Source organism: Brassica napus, chromosome C7 (assembly GCF_020379485.1).
Source record: "Brassica napus cultivar Da-Ae chromosome C7, Da-Ae, whole genome shotgun sequence".
In the NCBI taxonomy this organism is placed as follows: Eukaryota; Viridiplantae; Streptophyta; class Magnoliopsida; order Brassicales; family Brassicaceae; genus Brassica; species Brassica napus.
This window is the reverse complement of record NC_063450.1, coordinates 2,617,302-2,636,699: the sequence shown is the minus strand read 5'-3', so window position 1 is coordinate 2,636,699 and position 19,398 is coordinate 2,617,302. Positions and strand designations below refer to the sequence as shown.

Below are 19,398 nucleotides of genomic sequence, written 5' to 3'. Positions count from 1 at the left end.
GCTCAAATACACTCCATATCTGAAATCAGATCGAAATTCTGAGTCAGAACGCCTTTCGAACGGTCGAAAACGGAACTGGTCAAGGTTTTCGGAAAAGTCAACCCGCTGGTCAAAGTCAACCCGGTCAAGCTTTGCCAGAAATCGATTTGACTAAACCGACCGGTTTACCCTAACCGAACTGAAATCAATTTAAACCGGTCAAACCAGTCAATCCACCGGTTTGCCGAGTCAACCGAGTTGACTCGCTGAGTTGACTCGGCCGAGTTGACCGAGTCACCGACGAGTCACCGGTGTCGGTCACCGGCGGCGACGGCGGATATTCCGGCAGCGGGGGACGGTGGTCCGGCGGTGGCGACGATTTCCGACGGCGGCGCGTGTACGTCACGCGCGCAGAGGCGAAACTTCTGGAGGCGCGTGCGGCTTCGTCCGGACTCCGATTGAGGCGTTTTTGGTGGCTATGGATTCGTCTCGACGAGAGGAACACGATGGTGGTCTTGGATTGACGAGATTCATCACGGTTAGAAAGTTATGGTCGATTTACTAAAACGGCCGAAACTTAACTCAAAAACATGGCGGTTTTCGATTACCTTTGGTTGCGGATGATGGTGGTGACGAACTTGACGACATCCTGGCGTGTGGTGGCTCCGGCGACGAGCTCAGGTGAGCTTTCTCCCTTCTTCTTCTTCTTCTCTCTCTCTTTCTCTCTCTCTCTCTCTTTCTTAATTTTTATAGAAGATAGAGATGGTGGGAAAGAAGGTGGAGATGGTGGGAAAGAAGGTGAAAGTGGTGGGGTTGGGGAAAGAAGTGGAGATGGTGGGATTGGGTCATTACAATTCTCCCCCACTTATAAGGAATTCGTCCCCGAATTCAAGTCATAAGCTGACATGCCCAATGTTATCGTAGCAAAACCTCCAAAACCTCGAATACTAATCCTCGCTCGGCCTTTCAGGTCTCCTCCTGAGTCTTATCTCCCTCCCAACGAACTCGGACAAACACGGTCGACATTCCCCGAACTGTTTTCTCTTGATGATCCAAAATCTTCAATAGATGATAAGGTCCATAAAATCTTTATGAACTCACTTGACGTCAACTGCAAAATAATTATAGCGCCTTCTCAACTTTTGCAATGTTGTCATATAAACCAAGTCCTAGAAGGCTGATATACTGCTGATAAAGTAACTGCAAGCAATTAATCCAATCCACTCCAGTGCAGGACACAATTCCATGTGTCTCGGTTTAAGCTTCTTTATCTTCTGAGTCTTAGGCTCCTCCTGAAATGTCCTTAATTTCAGGTATATTAGGTGCCCATATGTAGCTCCAAATCCTTACGGCGCTTAGCTGCATAAATCTTTTGATGTCATGGGCTTCCGAAAGCCAATCCTTGAGTATGTCATTTGCTCTACTGTCTCTTGAACCATTAATAGTTCTAACTCATATTGCTTCCCCACTTTGGTCCAACAAAGTGGTATACTATAAGGTCTACCATAAATAACCCTCATATAATAATTTTTTAATACTCAAAAGATAGTTGTCGATATAGGCAAACTCTGGTATAGGTAGATGCTTTCCGAAATTCCATCCCACGCAATCTCTGAACATATCCTTTAAGTTCTGAGTAGTCCTCTCTGACTGACAATATGTCAACGGGTGATAAGATGTACTCATATGATATTTGTCCCAAGTGCCTTCCGAAAGGCTCTCTGAAATATAGATGTGAACTTCGATTACCAATCCGATACAATGTTGACATCCATGAAACTTCCCAAACTCAATAATGTAGGTCTGCTCCAATTGATTAGCCCTGATTATCTTCTTAATTACTTAGGAAATGGGCTGACTTGGTAAGTCTATCCATGACTACCCATGTGGCATCCTTTCCACATATGGTGATTTAAAATCCAATAACAATGTCCATAATCACCATGCCTCATTTCTACTCCGGCAAAAGCAAGCTCAAAAATAACATGATAGATGACTGAACCTCTGTCATTGCCATATAACAGGTCTGGCACCGCGACGCAATGTAGTTACAAACATCTTCATACTACACCAATTATAGTTAACTCTTCATATCTTTGTACCCTTTGGTCTTCCCGATGGGTAGAGAAACACGAGAGATATGTTTGTTGTATGATTCCTTTTCTTAACAACTTATCGTCCAACACACAAACTCGGTTTCGGTACAAGTATATCCTGCTCAAAGCTGTATGATATCCAATACTCCCAATCTCGATCTGTTCAACCAAATCCATAATGCTAACTCGTGCTTGTGTATCCTCCATAGCAAAACAGCCTGCTCCAAGCCTTAAGGCCATATGTCTTTCCTTTGACAGTAATAACACACAATCTGAGATTAGCAAATCTCCAACTCATGAACCTTCTTGGTTCCTGAGGTACAGCTCATACGCCTACCCAAGGCATTTATCACTTGGTTGTCCTTACCAAATAGTATGTGATATCCAAACTATAGCCTGCTACAAACTCAATCCAACTGCACTGTCCAAGTACAAGTTTTTAATAAATGAAGATAAATTTCACATTCTAATAATCCCAGAGAATCTGAACTTCCTTCCCGTACAATTATGATTTCCAAAACTATAATGCAACTACCACTGCAGCCTCTCTGGCGTGATGCATATGAATGACTTAATCCTCATGCCTTAATTTAAATCCAATCCAGTATCTGACACATCACAGTAAGCCTCATCCTCAGTAGAACCCAAAACTGGTGTCTTCATTAGTTGTGCTTCAATTCAGTGAAACTCCTTGAACAAAAATCTATCCAACCACACGTAACTTCTTTACATGTAGACCGCGTCTTTAACATTACTATACCGGTGAAACCCTTGATGAACTTCCAGTAGTACACTATTAACCCAAAAAGAACGGCAGATCTTTGTAGCGCTCTTAGGTTCCGACCTTCCCGAAACGGTATTAATCTTCTTTGGATCCATCAAAATTATGCTTCCAAAACCATGTTACCCAAAAATACAACATTCCTCTGCCAGAAGCTACACTTCCTCAACTTAGCGAACAACTGATGCTCTCCAGGCTTATCCAACGCAATCCGCTAAATGCTCACAAATCTCCTTTCTATTCCAAAATAATCAGGATGTCGTTGGTGAATACAATCGCACACCTATCCAAATGTTCACGAAAACGTCATTCATATCTTCATGAATGCAACAGTGCCTTTGTCGACCCAAATGGTATCACTACGAACTCGTAATATCCATAACGGAAATCTGCATTCCGTACATACTCCTCAGCTATAGCAATCTGATGGTATCTTGATGCCAAGACAACTTCGAGAACGATAAACCTCCATTAAGCTCTTCTAACAACTCGTCAATACGATGGTTATCATGTTCAAGTCTATGTAGTCGATACAAAGCTTGAAACTCCCATCTTTCTTCCTTACAAACAATGATGATGTTCCCCACGGTAAAGTACTTGGTCTGATAAAACCCTTGTCTGATGAAACTTTAATATGCTCTTCCAACTTGGTCATCTCCGCTGGCGCTAATCAGTATAGAACTTGTGAAACCGGTGATGTCTGTGGTTCCAAATCAATTGCAAGAGTGTATCCTCTGTCTGGTGGTGACCCTTCCTAAGGCCACAAAAAAAAATCCTCACACTCTGCAATAATCAGAAGATCATGCAGCTCATACTGTCCATCATCCTTAACTATTGAAATGGTCGCCAAAAATCTCTCTGCTCATATGTCCTATAACTCCTCAGCATGTAGAATGCATGCAATAAAAACTTCCATTTGCTCCAGCAATATGAACTCTTGCCCTTAGGAAATCCAACACTACTCGATGCCGTGACAGCCAATCCATCCCAAGGATGACATCGTAAAAACATAGCTCCATCCCTGACGAATATTCGAACAAATCGGCCCTCCAAGCATAACTGGTACACCGCGATGGACATAAACAGCTCCCAATGTCCTATATCAATTGTCCAAACCGACACATCTCTGAAACGATCAACACTGCCAAAATTGGTAAACATACCAAAGTATAACTCCAACACCCACACAACGCAAGCTGCTGCACCCCAATTCAAAAGCGATCTCCACGAGTTCACAAAACAAATATATCTCCAAAATAGTCAATATACTCGTACACACAACAACACATGCCAACCAATGGCTCATACCACACACCACATAATCTCCAGTAGCAAAACTCGTGGAACGATTGCTTGAAGTGGGCTGGTGGCAGAAACGTCACATATCCACTCCTGGATAACCTCAAAATAATGACCGAAGAACTGATAACTCCTGAGAAAACTGACGAACTTGGACGTCACCCAACTGCTGAACATCTGGCGAGAACTCTGATAGTCGAAGGATGAATGACGATGATTTTACTCATCGTCATAGAAAGAGACATTTGAGTTAGTAATTACTGGACATAATGGTGCTAAAAGAATTTCCAAATATATAAATAAATATATATATTTTTTTAAACAAAAAGAACGTTGAAAACCGATGAAAACCGAATCCCCTGACCGCCATCCCGGGACGGAACCGGGATGGAACCCGCTCTGATACCAAATTGTGACATCCGTCACCTCCTATATGGAGGACAGCGTGTCACCCCCGATGCGTCATCATACAACAATGTGACACCCGTCTCCCTGACACTAAGGACGACGGGCCACCAACAATATCCCGTAATATAAAAGCCCATAAACCCGACAACTCTCACCCATGCCCAAATAAAATCCGAAAGAAAAGTCCAGTAGCACCAAGTCCGTCCAAATATCACATACTTGTTTGTCTCACCTGAGAAGGGGAAGAGTGAGGGGTGAGCGACAGGGGAATCGCTCAGTGAGGTATGGGATGCCACCCCGAAGTCCATGGACCCGGACATAGCACTCCGAATAAATATAATTTAATTCTAATGCATGTCAAACACAGTACCTAAAGTACTCAAGCAACAAACAATGGTCCTAGCGAGGTGCACACTCGCCGCCCTCTAACAGGCCAAAAACACTACCGAAAAGGTGCTCGGTTCATACACACACCGAAAAAGTGCTCGGTAACACACGCCCGTAGACGATTTATCGACACTTCCAGGCTACAGCTCAACCGGTCGACTAAAGTTGGCCATAACCTCATACAATCCGGCATACAGCAGTCCATCTCTGTATCCGTCTCCAAACAAAAACAATCCTAGCTAAGAATTTACATTAAGTGGAACAATCAATGTTGAATCATCTAACCCCCTAGTTCCGGTTTATGCAAAGAACCTAAAACTAAACAAGCAATGATAGACTCGATTTCACACAGACGGAACACATTAGAAATAAATTATATTTATTCGAGGTCCTAAGCCGTGTACGAGAAGTTCGGGAATAGACCCTCACCTTAGCAATAGAAAAGTGTTGTCTATGAACTCCAGCTGCTCAAATAGACTCCATATCTGAAATCAGATCGAAATTCTGAGTCAGAACGCCTTTCGAACGGTCGAAAACGGAACTGGTCAAGGTTTTCAGAAAAGTCAACCCGCTGGTCAAAGTCAACCCGGTCAAGCTTTGACCAGAAATCGATTTGACTAAACCGACCGGTTTACCCTAACCGAACCGAAATCAATTTAAACCGGTCAAACCAGTCAATCCACCGGTTTACCGAGTCAACCGAGTCACCGACGAGTCACCGGTGTCGGTCACCGGCGGCGACGGTGGATATTCCGGCAGAGGGGGACGGTGGTCCGGCGGTGGCGACGATTTCCGACGGCGGCGCGTGTACCTCACGCGTGCAGAGGCGAAACTTCCGGAGACGCGTGCGGCTTCGTCCGGACTCCGATTGAGGCATTTTTGGTGGCTATGGATTCGTCTCGACGAGAGGAACCCGATGGTGGTCTTGGATTCGCGATATTCATCACGGTTAGAAAGTTATGGTTGATTTAATAAAACGGCCGAAACTTAACTCAAAAACATGGCGGTTTTCGATTACCTTTGGCTGCAGATAATGGTGGTGACGAGCTTGACGACGTCCTGGCGTGTGGTGGCTCCGGCGACGAGCTCAGGTGAGCTTTCTCCCTTCTTCTTCTTCTTCTCTCTCTTTCTCTCTCTCTCTCTTTCTTAATTTTTATAGAAGATGGAGATGGTGGAAAAGAAGGTGGAGATGGTGGAAAAGAAGGTGAAAGTGGTGGGGTTGGGGAAAGAAGTGGAGATGGTGGGATTGGATCATTACAATATGTTTCATTCTCTAGATTTTAAAAACCAATTTGTATCGCTTTTCAATTAATATTAGTTATATGGGGAGATTAAGCATCACCTACACATCGACTAAGGCATACATGTTATTTATTTTTTTATATGTAAAGTGTAAATTTATGTTTTGGTTTTTGAAAGAAGGAAAAATTGGACCATGAGAAAATTGATTCATGTCAAACATGTTGTGCTAGTGGCCGATTGTACATAAGATATTTGATCTTGGTGGAACACGTTATCATGAACGTATTGATTATATAATGATCATGAAAGAATGTCAGAAATAAAATCCAGTTTAATTTCTGGTTAAGACGATTGATTTTGGTTAACTTGCGTTCTTAGAAATGGGTTTACACGGACTGGTTTTATTGATGCATTTAAGATTAATGACATAAATACATGAATAGATTAAAAATCAAATGCTAAAAATTGTATTAACTAAACTTTCGAATTAATGGTCCAAAAAAGTATATAAAACTTGAATTTTTTTACGATTTCTGTACGGATAAGATTAAATAAAACGCATATGTACAAAAGATGATTTTTATTTTCTAAAAACATTAGAACATAAAAATCACTAATAAAAAAAAACCCTAGAGAGGCGGCGGCGACGATAATGGCGATTTGGAGATTTTGATGTTTTCTCGGTGTTTTGCCGTGATTCTTTGGATTCTTTTGGTATGGGGGATGAGAGTTTCCTTCTTGGTGTCTCTGTATCGGATATTTTGGTTCTTCTCCTACTTAATGGAAGGATGGTGGAGATCTCATGGCAAGAGATGAAGATGGAAGGTCAATATTTGTTCGAATCTAATCAACTCTGTTCTAATTGGAGTACCGTTATGGGAAGGGAAGGAAAGTGGATGGATCTAGGTGTCATAAACATGCAATTAGGAAATCTCTGGGATGGGATTTTCAAAATCAATCATCGGGGTTTATTTCGGTATGATATCTATCTCATTACGGCTTCATATGGTGTTTTTGTTTTTGGATATGCAAAGGATCTAGTTTCTTTGGTGGAAAGATTATGGAATATGATTGGGGATTATTTTCTTTCTGTCTTCATCGATATTTCTTTGGTAGTAATGTTTCATCAAGAATCCAATGGATTTGGAATAAAGTTTAAGAAGGAATTGGTAATCAAATATACAGATCTTTATTGGAGTATAAGAAATATACAGCTTGTTAATATACGTATTGATTTGGAATCTCTTTACGATTTGATTGAGGATAATAATTTGATATGGTATCGGGCTCTTTATTGGAGTATAAGAAACACATCTTTAGTGGTCTTAGTATATATAGACTTAGTAGAGAAGAGGTTTCTCATATCGCAAATTTCATACATTTTCTCTACTTTAAACGATCTTATCATCTTTTCTGTCTTGTTTCTCATCATGTCTCAAGGCCAGTGGATCGCGAAGTCAGGGGGAAAGAAAGGTGAAATGGCTAGACCAGGGTTACGGGTCACGGTTTGATAATTCGGAGCTCATTGCGAGTTTCTCCAAAACACTCATTGGTCGGTGTATGAACCCGCAGAGGCAGGATATGAAGATCCTTCTGTTCATGCTTCCAAGGATCTGGAATATTGAAGGAAGGGTGGTCGGTACTGATCTTGGGATGGGGCGTTTTCAGTTTGCTTTTGAGTTGGAGGAAGACATTGTGGAGGTTCTGAAGATGGAACCTTTTCATTTTGACTATTGGGTGATCTTGTTGGTCAGATGGAGGCCGGTGTTGGAACCGAATTACCCGTCGAAGATCACCTTTTGGGTCCGTGTAATGGATCTTCCTCTGCAGTTTCGGGCAGCTGAGACTTTCCAGAGTGTGGGAGAAGCCATAGGAACAGTCCAGGGACCGGTGGACCTCATTGCAGGGATGGTTTGAGTGGTGATCGATGGTTTCAAGCCACTGGTGTTCTCTATAACTGTGGAGTTTAAGGAAGGTGTGGAGATTACGATGGGGCTCAGATATGAGAAGCTTTTCGGGTTTTGCAAGAATTGTTTTTTTCTTACTCATGAGCAGTCGCAATGTCCGGAGCTGATCAAAGAAGAAGAGGCTACTCTGAAGGTTGATGACTCTGGTGAGGATGGAACGGGCGCAACAAGCTTTAAAGCTATAGTTGCAAACGAGTCGAGGCAGTATGGTGAACGGAGAGAGGGCCAGTATGGCCGGTCTCAAGGGTTCCAAGGAGCAAGAGGAAGTGATAAGGGGAAGGGGATTACTAGAGAGAAACAAGGACTTCATAAGCAAGATGGCGCTTATCACCCGTATAAGGAGAAGTTCCAAAGGGGTTATGGAGAAGGATCTTCTTTCTAGGGAAGGCACAATGGATATGGGAATAAGAAGAAGGCGGTTCAGACTAGGGATTCTCAACAACAACCGTGGCAAGGTGCAGGAGAACATCGTCTTCTGAACCCAACTAAGCTTATGCTTGACGCTTTCAAAGGCGTTACGGGGTCTCATGAGTCGGGTGGTGTTAAGGGGATTGGATCAAAAGGTAATGCTTCTTCTTCAAAAGCTCGCAAGTCACTATCATTTAACGAAGCGGCGCCTGAAGTTCAGAGCGAGGAGATGGGTCAAATGGAAGCGTTGCTGACAGATACTCTGGCCGTACAGGAACAAGGTGAACTTGTTGCGGAAGCTAAAGCGGCCGCGGAGCAGTCTTTTCATTCTGAGGCGTTAGATGAGGCGAATCAGATGATTGATGGAGTGATCCTGTCTGACTCAGAGCTTCAAGTGGAGGGAGATGATCTAGAGGACTGGGAACAAGGTGAGATTATGGATTTTGCCGAGGAAGATGGTTTAGTTGTGGGTGATCAAGACTTGGGTATGCAAGAGTTAGGTGATCAGGAGCTGGGTGATCAGAAGTTGGGTGTTCAGGAACAGAATGATCCAGTTGATGAGGTGAATGTGCAGGTACCAGAGAATAAGAGCGGGGAGGAGCCAAATGATGAGAAGGCGTCAAAGAAGAAGGAGATGAAGCAAGAGGCTGCGATGACAGGAGGAGTTAAGAAACGTGTGGGGCACGCCTTTGCCTCTCCCCGCAAGAAGCTTCTGGCTAAGGTGGCCGCGAAGCAGGGGGACAAAGCTAAGAAGGGCATGCCTAAAGCATGGAACCCAGTCGAGTAAGGGGTCTGCAATTTTCTCAATTTACTTTGAATAATGTTGGATTCAGTTATGAAATCCGTTAGAATTGAGTCTGGTCCTAGTGGTTTAATTGTTATGTCTTTCAGTTCCTTTAGACTTAAGCATGGTTATTTCTTTGGCTTGGTATGGTCGTGTCAGAGTTATGATGTGTTCTTCATGGTATGCGTGTGGTCTAAGGATTTTAATAAACGTTTTTCTCTTTGGCATCAGTATGATTTTGATATGTTCTTTCTTGGCTTATAAGTATCTCGCAATCTGTTTTGGCATGATCTTTATTGCTTTCTTGCTAGGCTGGATTGATAAGGTGATCATAAGGTCTAAGGATGACCATAAGGTGTTACTGGTTTTATTTCATATTGGCCTCTTTCTAGAATGGCTTGTTAATGCGAGCAAAAGGCATAGGGAAGTTTATCAGGTGTTGCTGGCTTCGGTTATTCAAAACAGGGTCATGGCTTTACTTGTTTTTGTCTAGCTGACACTAAAAGGAGAGAACATATGGACGTAAGGATCTCGGGTAGTTTGTTCACGGTTCTGTTATACTATGGTTGTGTTTTAGTTTTTTGTTTATGGAGATATATGGAATTGGTCTTTTGGAGCTTATGGTTTATTGATCTGATTATTCGGTTGTTCTTAAGGCTCGGTTTGGTTAGGCTATGCTTGGTTGCTCAGGTGTATGGTGGAGATGGCTTGCTTTGGAGGATTTATAAAGTTTGGTTATTATTGGTGTTAGAGGTTTGCACGGCATTTGGGGTTTTGATGTACGTGGTGGTTTTTGAACTGATAATACAGTCAATGTGGAAACCGAAATTCGCATAGTCGATTTATGTTTAAATTAGGAAAGTAGGAAAACCCTAGTTTCCCAGAGGTCTCGGATATCTGCTAATACCACACGCCAAGCAATCAGAACACGAAACGAGAACAGTAATAAAATAAGAAATCGAAAAAGAGAGCAAGATGGTTCTTATTCTGAATCTGCGTTTGAGCGTTTACAACAAGGTAAGTGCCTGAGCTCTGAGAGCTGTCGGCGAGATTCCTAGTTCTAAAAGCCTAAGACGGCAAAAACCTAATTGAGTCGCAGCTCGAATAACAAAAATAGAAAATTGCCTAAAATCGCTCTAAGTGCTAAGTTTGCTGTGAAAAGTCCCCGTTCATGCCTCTCGCCTAGGACTCCTTATATACTGGCTCCAAGGTCGGTTTGCGTTTTTTTCCTTCTGCCCTTAAGCCGTCATAGCATAAAAATGGAGATATTCCATTTTCTCCGATCTTCGTAATTATCTTCAAAATTTCGTATTTATCCGCGGAAACTTGACATTTATCTTTTCTTGCGAACCAAGCGTAAACCGTCATGCGGCTTACGGGCTGTTGGTTAAGAAATCGTAAGTTGGGCCTCGAGTCATGTCTTAGGTCCCTTTGGGCTGTCTTCCGACTCGAAGCGTTTATTACGGTTTCTTTCGATAAAAAACGAACTTTCTGCGGTTTTTAAGGTAAAGTTTGATCGATAACTTAGAATGGCGGGGGGGGGGGGGGGGCATGAAATGGGTTCGCTACGGTCTTCGGGAGATAGCATCGAAGGGTAGTCGAGAATGCATGGACTAATGTCGTATCGACGTTTCGGAAGAGCTCGGTCGCTACGTAGCGACCGAGCGGAACATGCGTTCGGTTGCTGCGTAGCGACCCTCTTGGAGCTCTTGTCCGATGACTCGCATTTCTTCCGCAAAGCTTTTCGTAAAGAAGAATCTATTTCGAAAAAGTATTTGTCGAAGAAGGTTTTTACGTTTTCTTCTTCGGGAATTTTGACGTTAACTTTGTTGCAATCGTTTTCGACCCCAACAGTCAAGTAGAAATACTTTTATCAAGAGGATCAGTTTCCCAAAATTGTTTATTGTGGAATTATGAAAATTTTATGTTGGAACTGTCAAGGTTTGGGCAGTCATTGGACTTTCAGTTATCTACGGAAAATTTGGTCAAAACATAAACCCGCTTTTCTTTTTCTATCAGAGACAAAGCAACAATTTGATTTTGTACAATCGGTTCAGTTCCATTTTGGCTATAGTCATCTTCATACGGTTGATCCCCGGGGTAGAAGTGGGAGTCTAGCTCTTGTCTATGATTCATCCTATAAGGTTACCATTCTGTCATCAAATAATCGTATTATTGATGTAGAGACAGAATATGAAGGGAAACAGACATTTATATCTTTTATTTATGGGGAACCAAATCAAAATCTGCAAGATCATGTCTGGGAGAAAGTAACTCGAATTGGTATAGTTCGCGATGAACCATGGTTTATTATTGGAGATCTAAATGAGATTATATGAGGAGGGGTCATGCGGCATGCAGATACCTTCATATATTTTAATAATATGATAGAGAATTGTGGTTTGTTAGAGTTCCCAAGTTTAGGTAATACTTTATCATGGAGTGGGAGGAGGAATAAGAAAGTGGTAAAATGTCGTTTAGATCGGGCATTAGGAAACAATGAGTGGTACAATCTGTTTCCATGTTCTCATGTAGAATATTTGGGAATGATTGGGTCGGATCATAGACCCATCGTGGCTTCTATTGAGAATAAAAAACTAATATTTCGTCGGCAGTTCCGTTTTGACAAGAAATGGATAGGGGAAGAAGGTCTTATGGAATCTATTACGAGAGGCTGGAATTCGAGACATAGACGGGGAGATGCAGGAATCGTTGAAAAGATCCTTAATTGTAGGCATGAGATCTCGGTTTGGAGAAACGCTAACCCACCATATGGAAAGGATAAAATAAATACTTTACAAAAGGCACTTGAAGAAATTCAGAATGATTTTTCCAAAACAAATGATGAGGTCCTGGAAGTTTCTCGGAAACTACAGGAAGCATACCGGGATGAGAAACAATATTGGGAACAGAAGAGTAGAACGAAATGGCATACTTGCGGTGATCGGAATATGAAATTTTACCATGCTCTTACTAAACAAAGAAGGATTCAGAATAGGATTACTGGTTTGTATAATGAAGAAGGTAATTGGGTTAATTCGGAATCCAAGGTTGAGGAAGTCGCAGTTAAATATTTTATGGATTTGTTCCATACTTCATCCCCTGAGGGTTTCGATAGTTTTCTAGAGGAAGTTCGTACCTCGGTAACGGATTCTCAAAATCGGAAACTAATGGCTGAGGCTACGGAAGAAGAGGTTAAAGCATCTCTCTTTATGATGAATCCAGAAAAAGCCCCTAGGCCTGATGGAATGACTGCACTTTTCTATCAACAATCCTGGTCAATCATCAAAGAGAATGTGGTGAATATGGTTAATAATTTCCTTAATTCAGAAAATTTCGAGGATAAATTAAATATGACAAATATCTGTCTTATTCCCAAAACGGGGAGACCTAACAGGATGACTGAATTGCGGCCAATTAGCTTATGTAATGTTGGATATAAGATTATTTCAAAGGTATTATGTCAGCGGCTCAGAGGTTTATTACCAAAGCTGATTTCGGAAACTCAGTATGCATTTGTGTCTAGAAGATTAATTTCGGATAATATTATCATTTCCCATGAAATGTTCCACGATCTCCGTACAAATAATGCATGCAAAGATAAATTTTTAGCAATCAAGACGGATATGAGTAAGGCTTATGATCGAGTTGAGTGACCTTTTGTCAAGCGACTACTTTTGAAGATGGGTTTCTCTAATGATTGGGTGGCTCTGATGATGCAATGTATCTCTTCCGTTAATTATAAGGTTCTCTTAAACGGGCAGACGAAAGGGCATATTGTCCCAGAGAGAGGTTTAACGCAAGGAGATCTGTTGTCTCCGTATTTATTTATTTTATGTACCGAAGCCCTTATAGCAAATATTAAGAAGGAAGAACGAGAGAAACGACTAACGGGATTGAAAATCGCACGCGGCAGCCCGCATATCTTCCATTTTTTATTTGCGGATGATAGTTTATTCTTTTGTAAGGCTACGAAGGAGGAATGTGGTGTAATTTTAAAACTGCTAAAAGACTACGAGGCATTTTCGGGCCAACAAATTAACTTTCAGAAATCATCAGTACAATTTGGTCACAAGGTTCCAGACAACATAAGATCGGATATTCACAGTATTCTGGGTATTACCAATTTGAGAGGGATGAGCAATTATTTGGGTGTTCCGGAAAGTCTTGGGGGGTCCAAAATACAAATTTTTGGTTACCTAAATGACCGAGTGAATAATAAAGTCAATGGCTGGACAGTTCGGTTTCTCACAAGAGGGGGAAAGGAAGTTTTGATCAAATCAGTGGCTGCACCGATGCCAACGCATGTAATGTCATGTTTCAGGCTTCCTAAAGGAGTGACGGAGAAAATAACGAGCACCCTCTCTCACTTCTGGTGGGGTAGAAGTGGAAATAAAAAAGGAATTCATTGGCTTTCATGGGATAAAGTGTGTACTCCTAAGGAGGAGGGGAGCTGAGTTTTAGAGATCTTCAAGATTTTAATACAGCTCTGTTGGCTAAACAATTATGGCGGTTAATAGATAAACCAGATTGTTTGTTTTCAAAAGTTTTTAAAGGACGCTATTTTCGGAATACCGATCCTTTGGACGAACACAGATCATACTCATCCTCTTATAGATGGAGAAGCATCTGCTCAGCTAGATCACTGGTTAAAAAAGGGCTAATCAAAAGAGTGGGAACAGGACAATCCATCTTTGTATGGACAGATCTGTGGATCCCCGCTCCTCGCCCGAGGTCAGCAATACCAAAAACAAATACTCAATTTTTAAATCCTTCATTAAAGGTGGAACATTTCATCAATCCGATTGATTGTTCATGGAATGTGGATTTGCTTAATGCTTATATACATACTGATGATGTGAAACTCATTAGAGGTTTAGCAGTAAGTAGATCTCACAATCCAGACACAGTTGGTTGGAGTTTTAAGGAGTCTGGTAAATATTCGGTTAAATCAGGTTTCAGAACTGAATCTTTATACCCAGATAGAGTTCATACGAGTAATTTCTATGGACCAAATGTTAAACCGTTATTGGCTTTTTCTTGGAAACTGAAGTGTCCTCCAAAATTGAGACATTTTGTGTGGCAATTTCTTTATGGTACGCTACCAGTTTCAAAGAATCTTACAACTCGAGGGATTGTTTGTGATACACGTTGTAGTATGTGTGGGGCAGAAGAGGAATCAACTAACCATGTACTCTTCGAGTGTCCCCCAGCTTTATAAACATGGGCACTTTCTAGGATTTCTTCCTCTCCAGCGATCTTTCCATCGTCGTCCATTTTCACCAATATGGATTATCTATTTTGGAGACTACCAAAGGAGGAGGATTTTAATTATTATCCATGGATATTATGGTATATTTGGAAGGCTAGAAATGACAAGATTTATTCAAACAGGGATGACAACCCACAGGAGATATTGCGGATGGCCGATGTGGAAAGTAAGATATGGATGGAGGCACAATTAACCGTGAATGGTCCTGTGGAGAATTCCTATAGTGGGAGTTTACAACAATCTGCGGCTCTAGCCCTGGAAGGTTCTAGAGTTTGTTATATTGACGGAGCTTGGAAAGAGGAAAACATGTTTACAGGACAAGAGTGGTTTTGCAGAAAGAGTGGCTCGGCTGATGTCATGATGGGGGCAGTGAATCTTCGTAGAAGTCAGTCACTTTTGCATGCTGAGTTTGAAGCACTAATTTGGGCAATGGAATGCATGAAGACCCTCTAATTTTCTGACGTAGTTTTTTGCGACGGATTGTTTTCAGTTGGTGAAGATGGTGTTGACACCTAATAAATGACCTGCTTTCTCTACACACATGGAAGAATTCAACCACAGTAAAACTTTCTTCCCTCACTTCCGAATCAGATATATCCTTAGAGCACAAAATAGCTTGGCGGATAAGTTTGCACGCGGTGCGAGGAGTTCTCCTTCAGCTTTGCTTTATGTCGATTCAGTCCCACCGGTTTGGCTTGCTAGACCGGTTGGAGTTTCTAGTTAGTTTTTAGTTGATGTTGTCGGAAAAAAAAAAACATTAGAACATAGTTTGTTAGTTATTAGGTTTTTCCGAATTATCGGTCACTCTTCCTCCACAAAATTCGGCCAAAGTAAAGACCAAAACCAAATCTCGGACAGGGTCACTTACGTAATTCACCTCAAAAATCCATTACAATCTTCTCATCAGCTCCGGAAATTAAAACACAAAACCGGGAAGAAAATTCCAAAAATCCTTTTAATAAAAAAAAAATCAAAAACTCTGATCTTTCTTTCCGTAGTTTACAGACAACACAAGCCTGCTTACGTGGTCTCCAATCTCAATACCATTCACACGCACCCCAATCCTTATAATAGATCCAAAACTTGTTTGTTGTGTCCTTTTGTCTTAGAGATCGAATCTTATGGGTAAAGTGGCTGTTGGTGCGACGGTCGTGTGCGCTGCGGCGGTTTGCGCGGCGTCTGTGTACATCGTGCGGCGGCGGATGCAAAGCTCCGGGAAATGGGCGCGTGTGATAGAGATCCTGAGGGTTCTCGAGGAGGATTGCGCGACGCCAATCGGGAAACTGAGACAAGTGGCGGATGCGATGACGGTTGAGATGCACGCGGGTCTCGCTTCCGAAGGTGGAAGCAAGCTTAAGATGCTTATCAGCTACGTCGATAATCTTCCTTCTGGGTAATTAATTAAAGATAAATTTGCGATTTTTGTGGAGTTTTTTTTATTTGGTTTGGTCAGATTTAGATAATTATTTGGGATAAAGTTTCATGCTTTGCGATTCCTTTGGATCAGGTCTCTGTGGTTTTTGATTGATTGCGATTGAAAGTTCTTTAATGCATGAAACTGGTGTGATTCAGATGGAATCAAGATCCGTTACTTTTTGAAACATATTCTCTTTGAACCTGACGTTTGTGTATAATCATGACACTCTAGCTTAAACTCATTTATCCTTGATTCTTAACATACTTTTTAGTTCAAAAGTTTTTGGAAAACTTATTGATTTATGCGTGTCCTTGATTTTTTGATGTCTCACTGTTCCTTGATTTTTCTCTCTTTTCATGGATTTTAAAGAGTTTTCTTTTACTAGGTTTTCTCAATTCACAAGAGATAGTCTCAGTCATCAACTTAGGGTGAATCATCATGAGTATAGTTTCAGTGGCACTAGTTTGTTTTTAAGGTTCTGGTGTAAATGAATTTAATCTTCACAGGGAAGAACATGGTTTCTTTTATGCGCTGGACCTAGGAGGAACGAACTTCCGTGTGATGCGTGTGCTTCTTGGTGGCAAACAAGGCCGTGTTGTCAAACAAGAAGCCAAAGAAGTCTCTATTCCTCCTCATTTGATGACCAGCGGTTCAGATGTCAGTTAATTTTTCTGTTCATTTTAAGTAATAGTCTTGGTTGATCTATGTCTTTGTGTGTTGATTATATTCTGTGAACCCAGGAGCTGTTCAATTTTATCGCTGAAGCGCTTGCAAATTTCGTGGCTACAGAAGGAGAGGACTTTCATCTCCCAGAGGGTAGACAAAGGGAGCTAGGTTTCACTTTCTCGTTTCCGGTTAAGCAGACATCTTTGTCTTCTGGCACTCTCATCAAGTGGACCAAAGGCTTCTCCATCGAAGATACAGTTGAGCTTGATTACCCTTTTCATTTTATTTCAACTTTATTACAGAACCAGCTACAATGCTTCTCAAGGCTCTCAATTTCATAAACCTGGGGATGGTGTAGGTTGGACAAGATGTGGTTGGTGCGCTTGTTAAAGCTATGGAAAGAGTTGGGCTTGACATGAATGTCACAGCCCTTGTAAGTGTTCCTCATCTCTTTTTTATTTTCTTTCACCTAACTTATGTCTTAATAATCTCTTTGTAAACTTATTGCAGGTTAATGATACCGTTGGAACACTTGCTGGTGGTAGATACTATAACCCTGATGTTGTCGCCGCTGTTATTCTAGGCACTGGCACAAACGCAGCTTATGTTGAACGTGCACATGCCATTCCCAAATGGCACGGCTTACTTCCCAAATCTGGAGAAATGGTTTGTGTTTTTTTTTGCAACTTCCTTTGAGCTTTGAACCACTTGGAGCTTAGTATGTACTGCAATGTAGGTGATCAACATGGAGTGGGGAAACTTCAGGTCATCACATCTTCCATTGACGGAGTACGACCACTTGCTGGATTTCGATAGTCTGAATCCTGGTGAACAGGTATGAAACTCTGCTGGTTTTTTCAAGTTCTTCGGTTATAGCTCACTAAGATTCTTTTCTGGCTTTTTTCACAGATTCTTGAGAAAATCATTTCTGGTATGTATTTGGGAGAGATCTTGCGTAGAGTCCTTCTGAAAATGGCTGACGAGGCTGCTTTCTTTGGCGACTCTGTCCCACCTAAGCTGAGAATACCATTCATAATAAGGTTTGTTAACTTCTTTCACATAGTTTACTTGCTTCTAGGCCAACGGGTTCGGTTTCTTCGGTTAGTTCGAATTTTGGTTAGTTGGGATTGGTCAAAATCTCACCGAAGGGAACCGAACAAAGTTTGGTTCAGTTTTCGGTTAGTTTGGTTTCAAAAAAATCTACCTAAGTTTTTGGTTTTGCGCTGAGTTTGGTAAATTTTCCGTTTAAATTGAATAAAATTAGATTTTTTTGGTTAATTTTGGTTGGTTAGTTCGGTTATTTTGGTTCAGATTTCTGTTAAGATTGTACTGTTTGAAAATATTTTTTTAGTTGATGAACTAACCGATTACCAAACCGAAAACCAATTTTTTTTAGTTGCCGAAAACCGATTAACCAAAAACCAATAACCAAAATTAACCAATAACCAAAAAATGAGAAGTCTAATCACTTTACGGTATATGCAATTTTTTTGGTTAATTTTGGTTATTGGTTATTTTGGTTTTCAGGACACCAAAATAACCAATTGGTTTTCAGGACACCAAAATTAACCAATAACCGATTAACCAAAATTAACCAATAACCAATAGTCGGGTAATAACCGCAACCCTACTTGCTTAAAATGAGAAGTCTAATCACTTTACGGTATATGCAGGACACCAAACATGTCTGCTATGCACAGCGACACTTCTCCGGATTTGAAGGTTGTTGGAAGCAAGTTAAAGGACATATTGGAGGTTAGCATCTCCTTTATGCATAACCATTCACACTTAACCTATATAATGAAGTCTCAATGAATGTTCTTTGGTGATCTCTCAGGTCCCTACCACTTCTCTGAAGATGAGAAAAGTTGTGGTCAGTCTGTGTGACATCATAGCTTGCCGCGGAGCTCGTCTATCAGCTGCAGGGATCTACGGAATCCTCAAGAAACTAGGAAGAGACGCACCGAAAGACGGAGAGACGCAGAAATCTGTGATAGCCATGGACGGTGGACTGTTTGAGCACTACACTCAGTTCAGCGAGTGTATGGAGAGCTCGTTGAAAGAGTTGCTTGGAGATGAAGCATCAGACAGCGTGGAGGTGATTCATTCGAATGATGGATCTGGCGTTGGAGCTGCATTACTCGCTGCCTCGCACTCTCAGTACCTCGATGACTCTCAAACAAGTTAAGTTAAAGAAGGTTTGGACTTTCAATGGACTCTTTGTTTGCCTTTAGGGTTTAAACAAATAAAAGAGAGAAAAAAAAGGTAAGCCCTTCCTTTTGAGGAAAGTTTTTTTTTTATATTTTTGTTATCAAAGTACGAGAACAGTAATAAACCATGGATGGTTTCGTCTCCAGGGTATGGCAAATTTCAAGAATCAGCCAAAATGTTGTAGAACTATATATTTCTGAGTTCTATATATAAAAATGATCATTATTCATCAGTTGCTTTGAAAAGATGTGATCTTTTATTGAACAAAGAGCAGTATTTGACAATCCGATGATCTCGTTTTCAACATTCATACATACTTTTCGTGAGTAGGATTTGGATTTTTACCCGAATCAGCCTAACCAAACTGTAATTTTTTGGTTTCCGATTTTGTTCAATTCGGTATATTAAAAATAAATCGGTTGTTAGTTACTTTTTTTTCATTTTAAAGAAAAGTTCATAACTGAACTATGCTACCAAACTA

At 41.2% G+C, this 19,398-nt stretch overlaps 2 protein-coding genes across 3 annotated transcripts; both read left to right on the top strand.

The window, feature by feature from the left end:
* The first annotated feature begins 6,766 nt into the window (after positions 1-6,766).
* LOC106357577 lies at positions 6,767-9,578 on the top strand. Of its 2 annotated transcripts, none has more exons than XM_013797257.3 (2): positions 6,767-7,168; positions 7,638-9,578. In XM_013797257.3, exons 1-2 carry the CDS (start codon positions 6,909-6,911, stop codon positions 8,107-8,109), a joined length of 732 nt encoding a protein of 243 aa, XP_013652711.1. In that variant the 5' UTR covers positions 6,767-6,908; the 3' UTR covers positions 8,110-9,578. The 2 variants fall into 2 exon arrangements, with proteins under 2 accessions (XP_013652711.1, XP_048618714.1); XM_048762757.1 differs by having other exon boundaries at positions 6,796-7,168; positions 7,633-9,578.
* A 5,970-nt stretch (positions 9,579-15,548) lies between these two features.
* On the top strand, positions 15,549-19,149 carry LOC125589986 (hexokinase-1). Its single transcript, XM_048762754.1, has 9 exons — positions 15,549-16,016; positions 16,547-16,697; positions 16,781-16,963; positions 17,065-17,139; positions 17,217-17,372; positions 17,443-17,541; positions 17,616-17,746; positions 18,380-18,461; positions 18,544-19,149. Exons 1-9 carry the CDS (start codon positions 15,745-15,747, stop codon positions 18,892-18,894), a joined length of 1,500 nt encoding a protein of 499 aa, XP_048618711.1. The 5' UTR covers positions 15,549-15,744; the 3' UTR covers positions 18,895-19,149.
* The last annotated feature ends 249 nt before the right edge of the window (positions 19,150-19,398 follow it).

Bases quoted from the DNA above. Each gene is read 5' to 3' on its own strand.
- LOC125589986 (XM_048762754.1), top strand. From the start codon at position 15,745: ATGGGTAAAGTGGCTGTTGGTGCGACGGTCGTGTGCGCTGCGGCGGTT. The intron at 17,140-17,216 runs GTAAGTGTTCCT...AACTTATTGCAG, and splicing joins ACATGAATGTCACAGCCCTT to GTTAATGATACCGTTGGAAC. The intron at 17,747-18,379 runs GTTTGTTAACTT...CGGTATATGCAG, and splicing joins AGAATACCATTCATAATAAG to GACACCAAACATGTCTGCTA.
- LOC106357577 (XM_013797257.3), top strand. From the start codon at position 6,909: ATGGGGGATGAGAGTTTCCTTCTTGGTGTCTCTGTATCGGATATTTTG. The intron at 7,169-7,637 runs GTATGATATCTA...TCTCAAGGCCAG, and splicing joins AATCATCGGGGTTTATTTCG to TGGATCGCGAAGTCAGGGGG.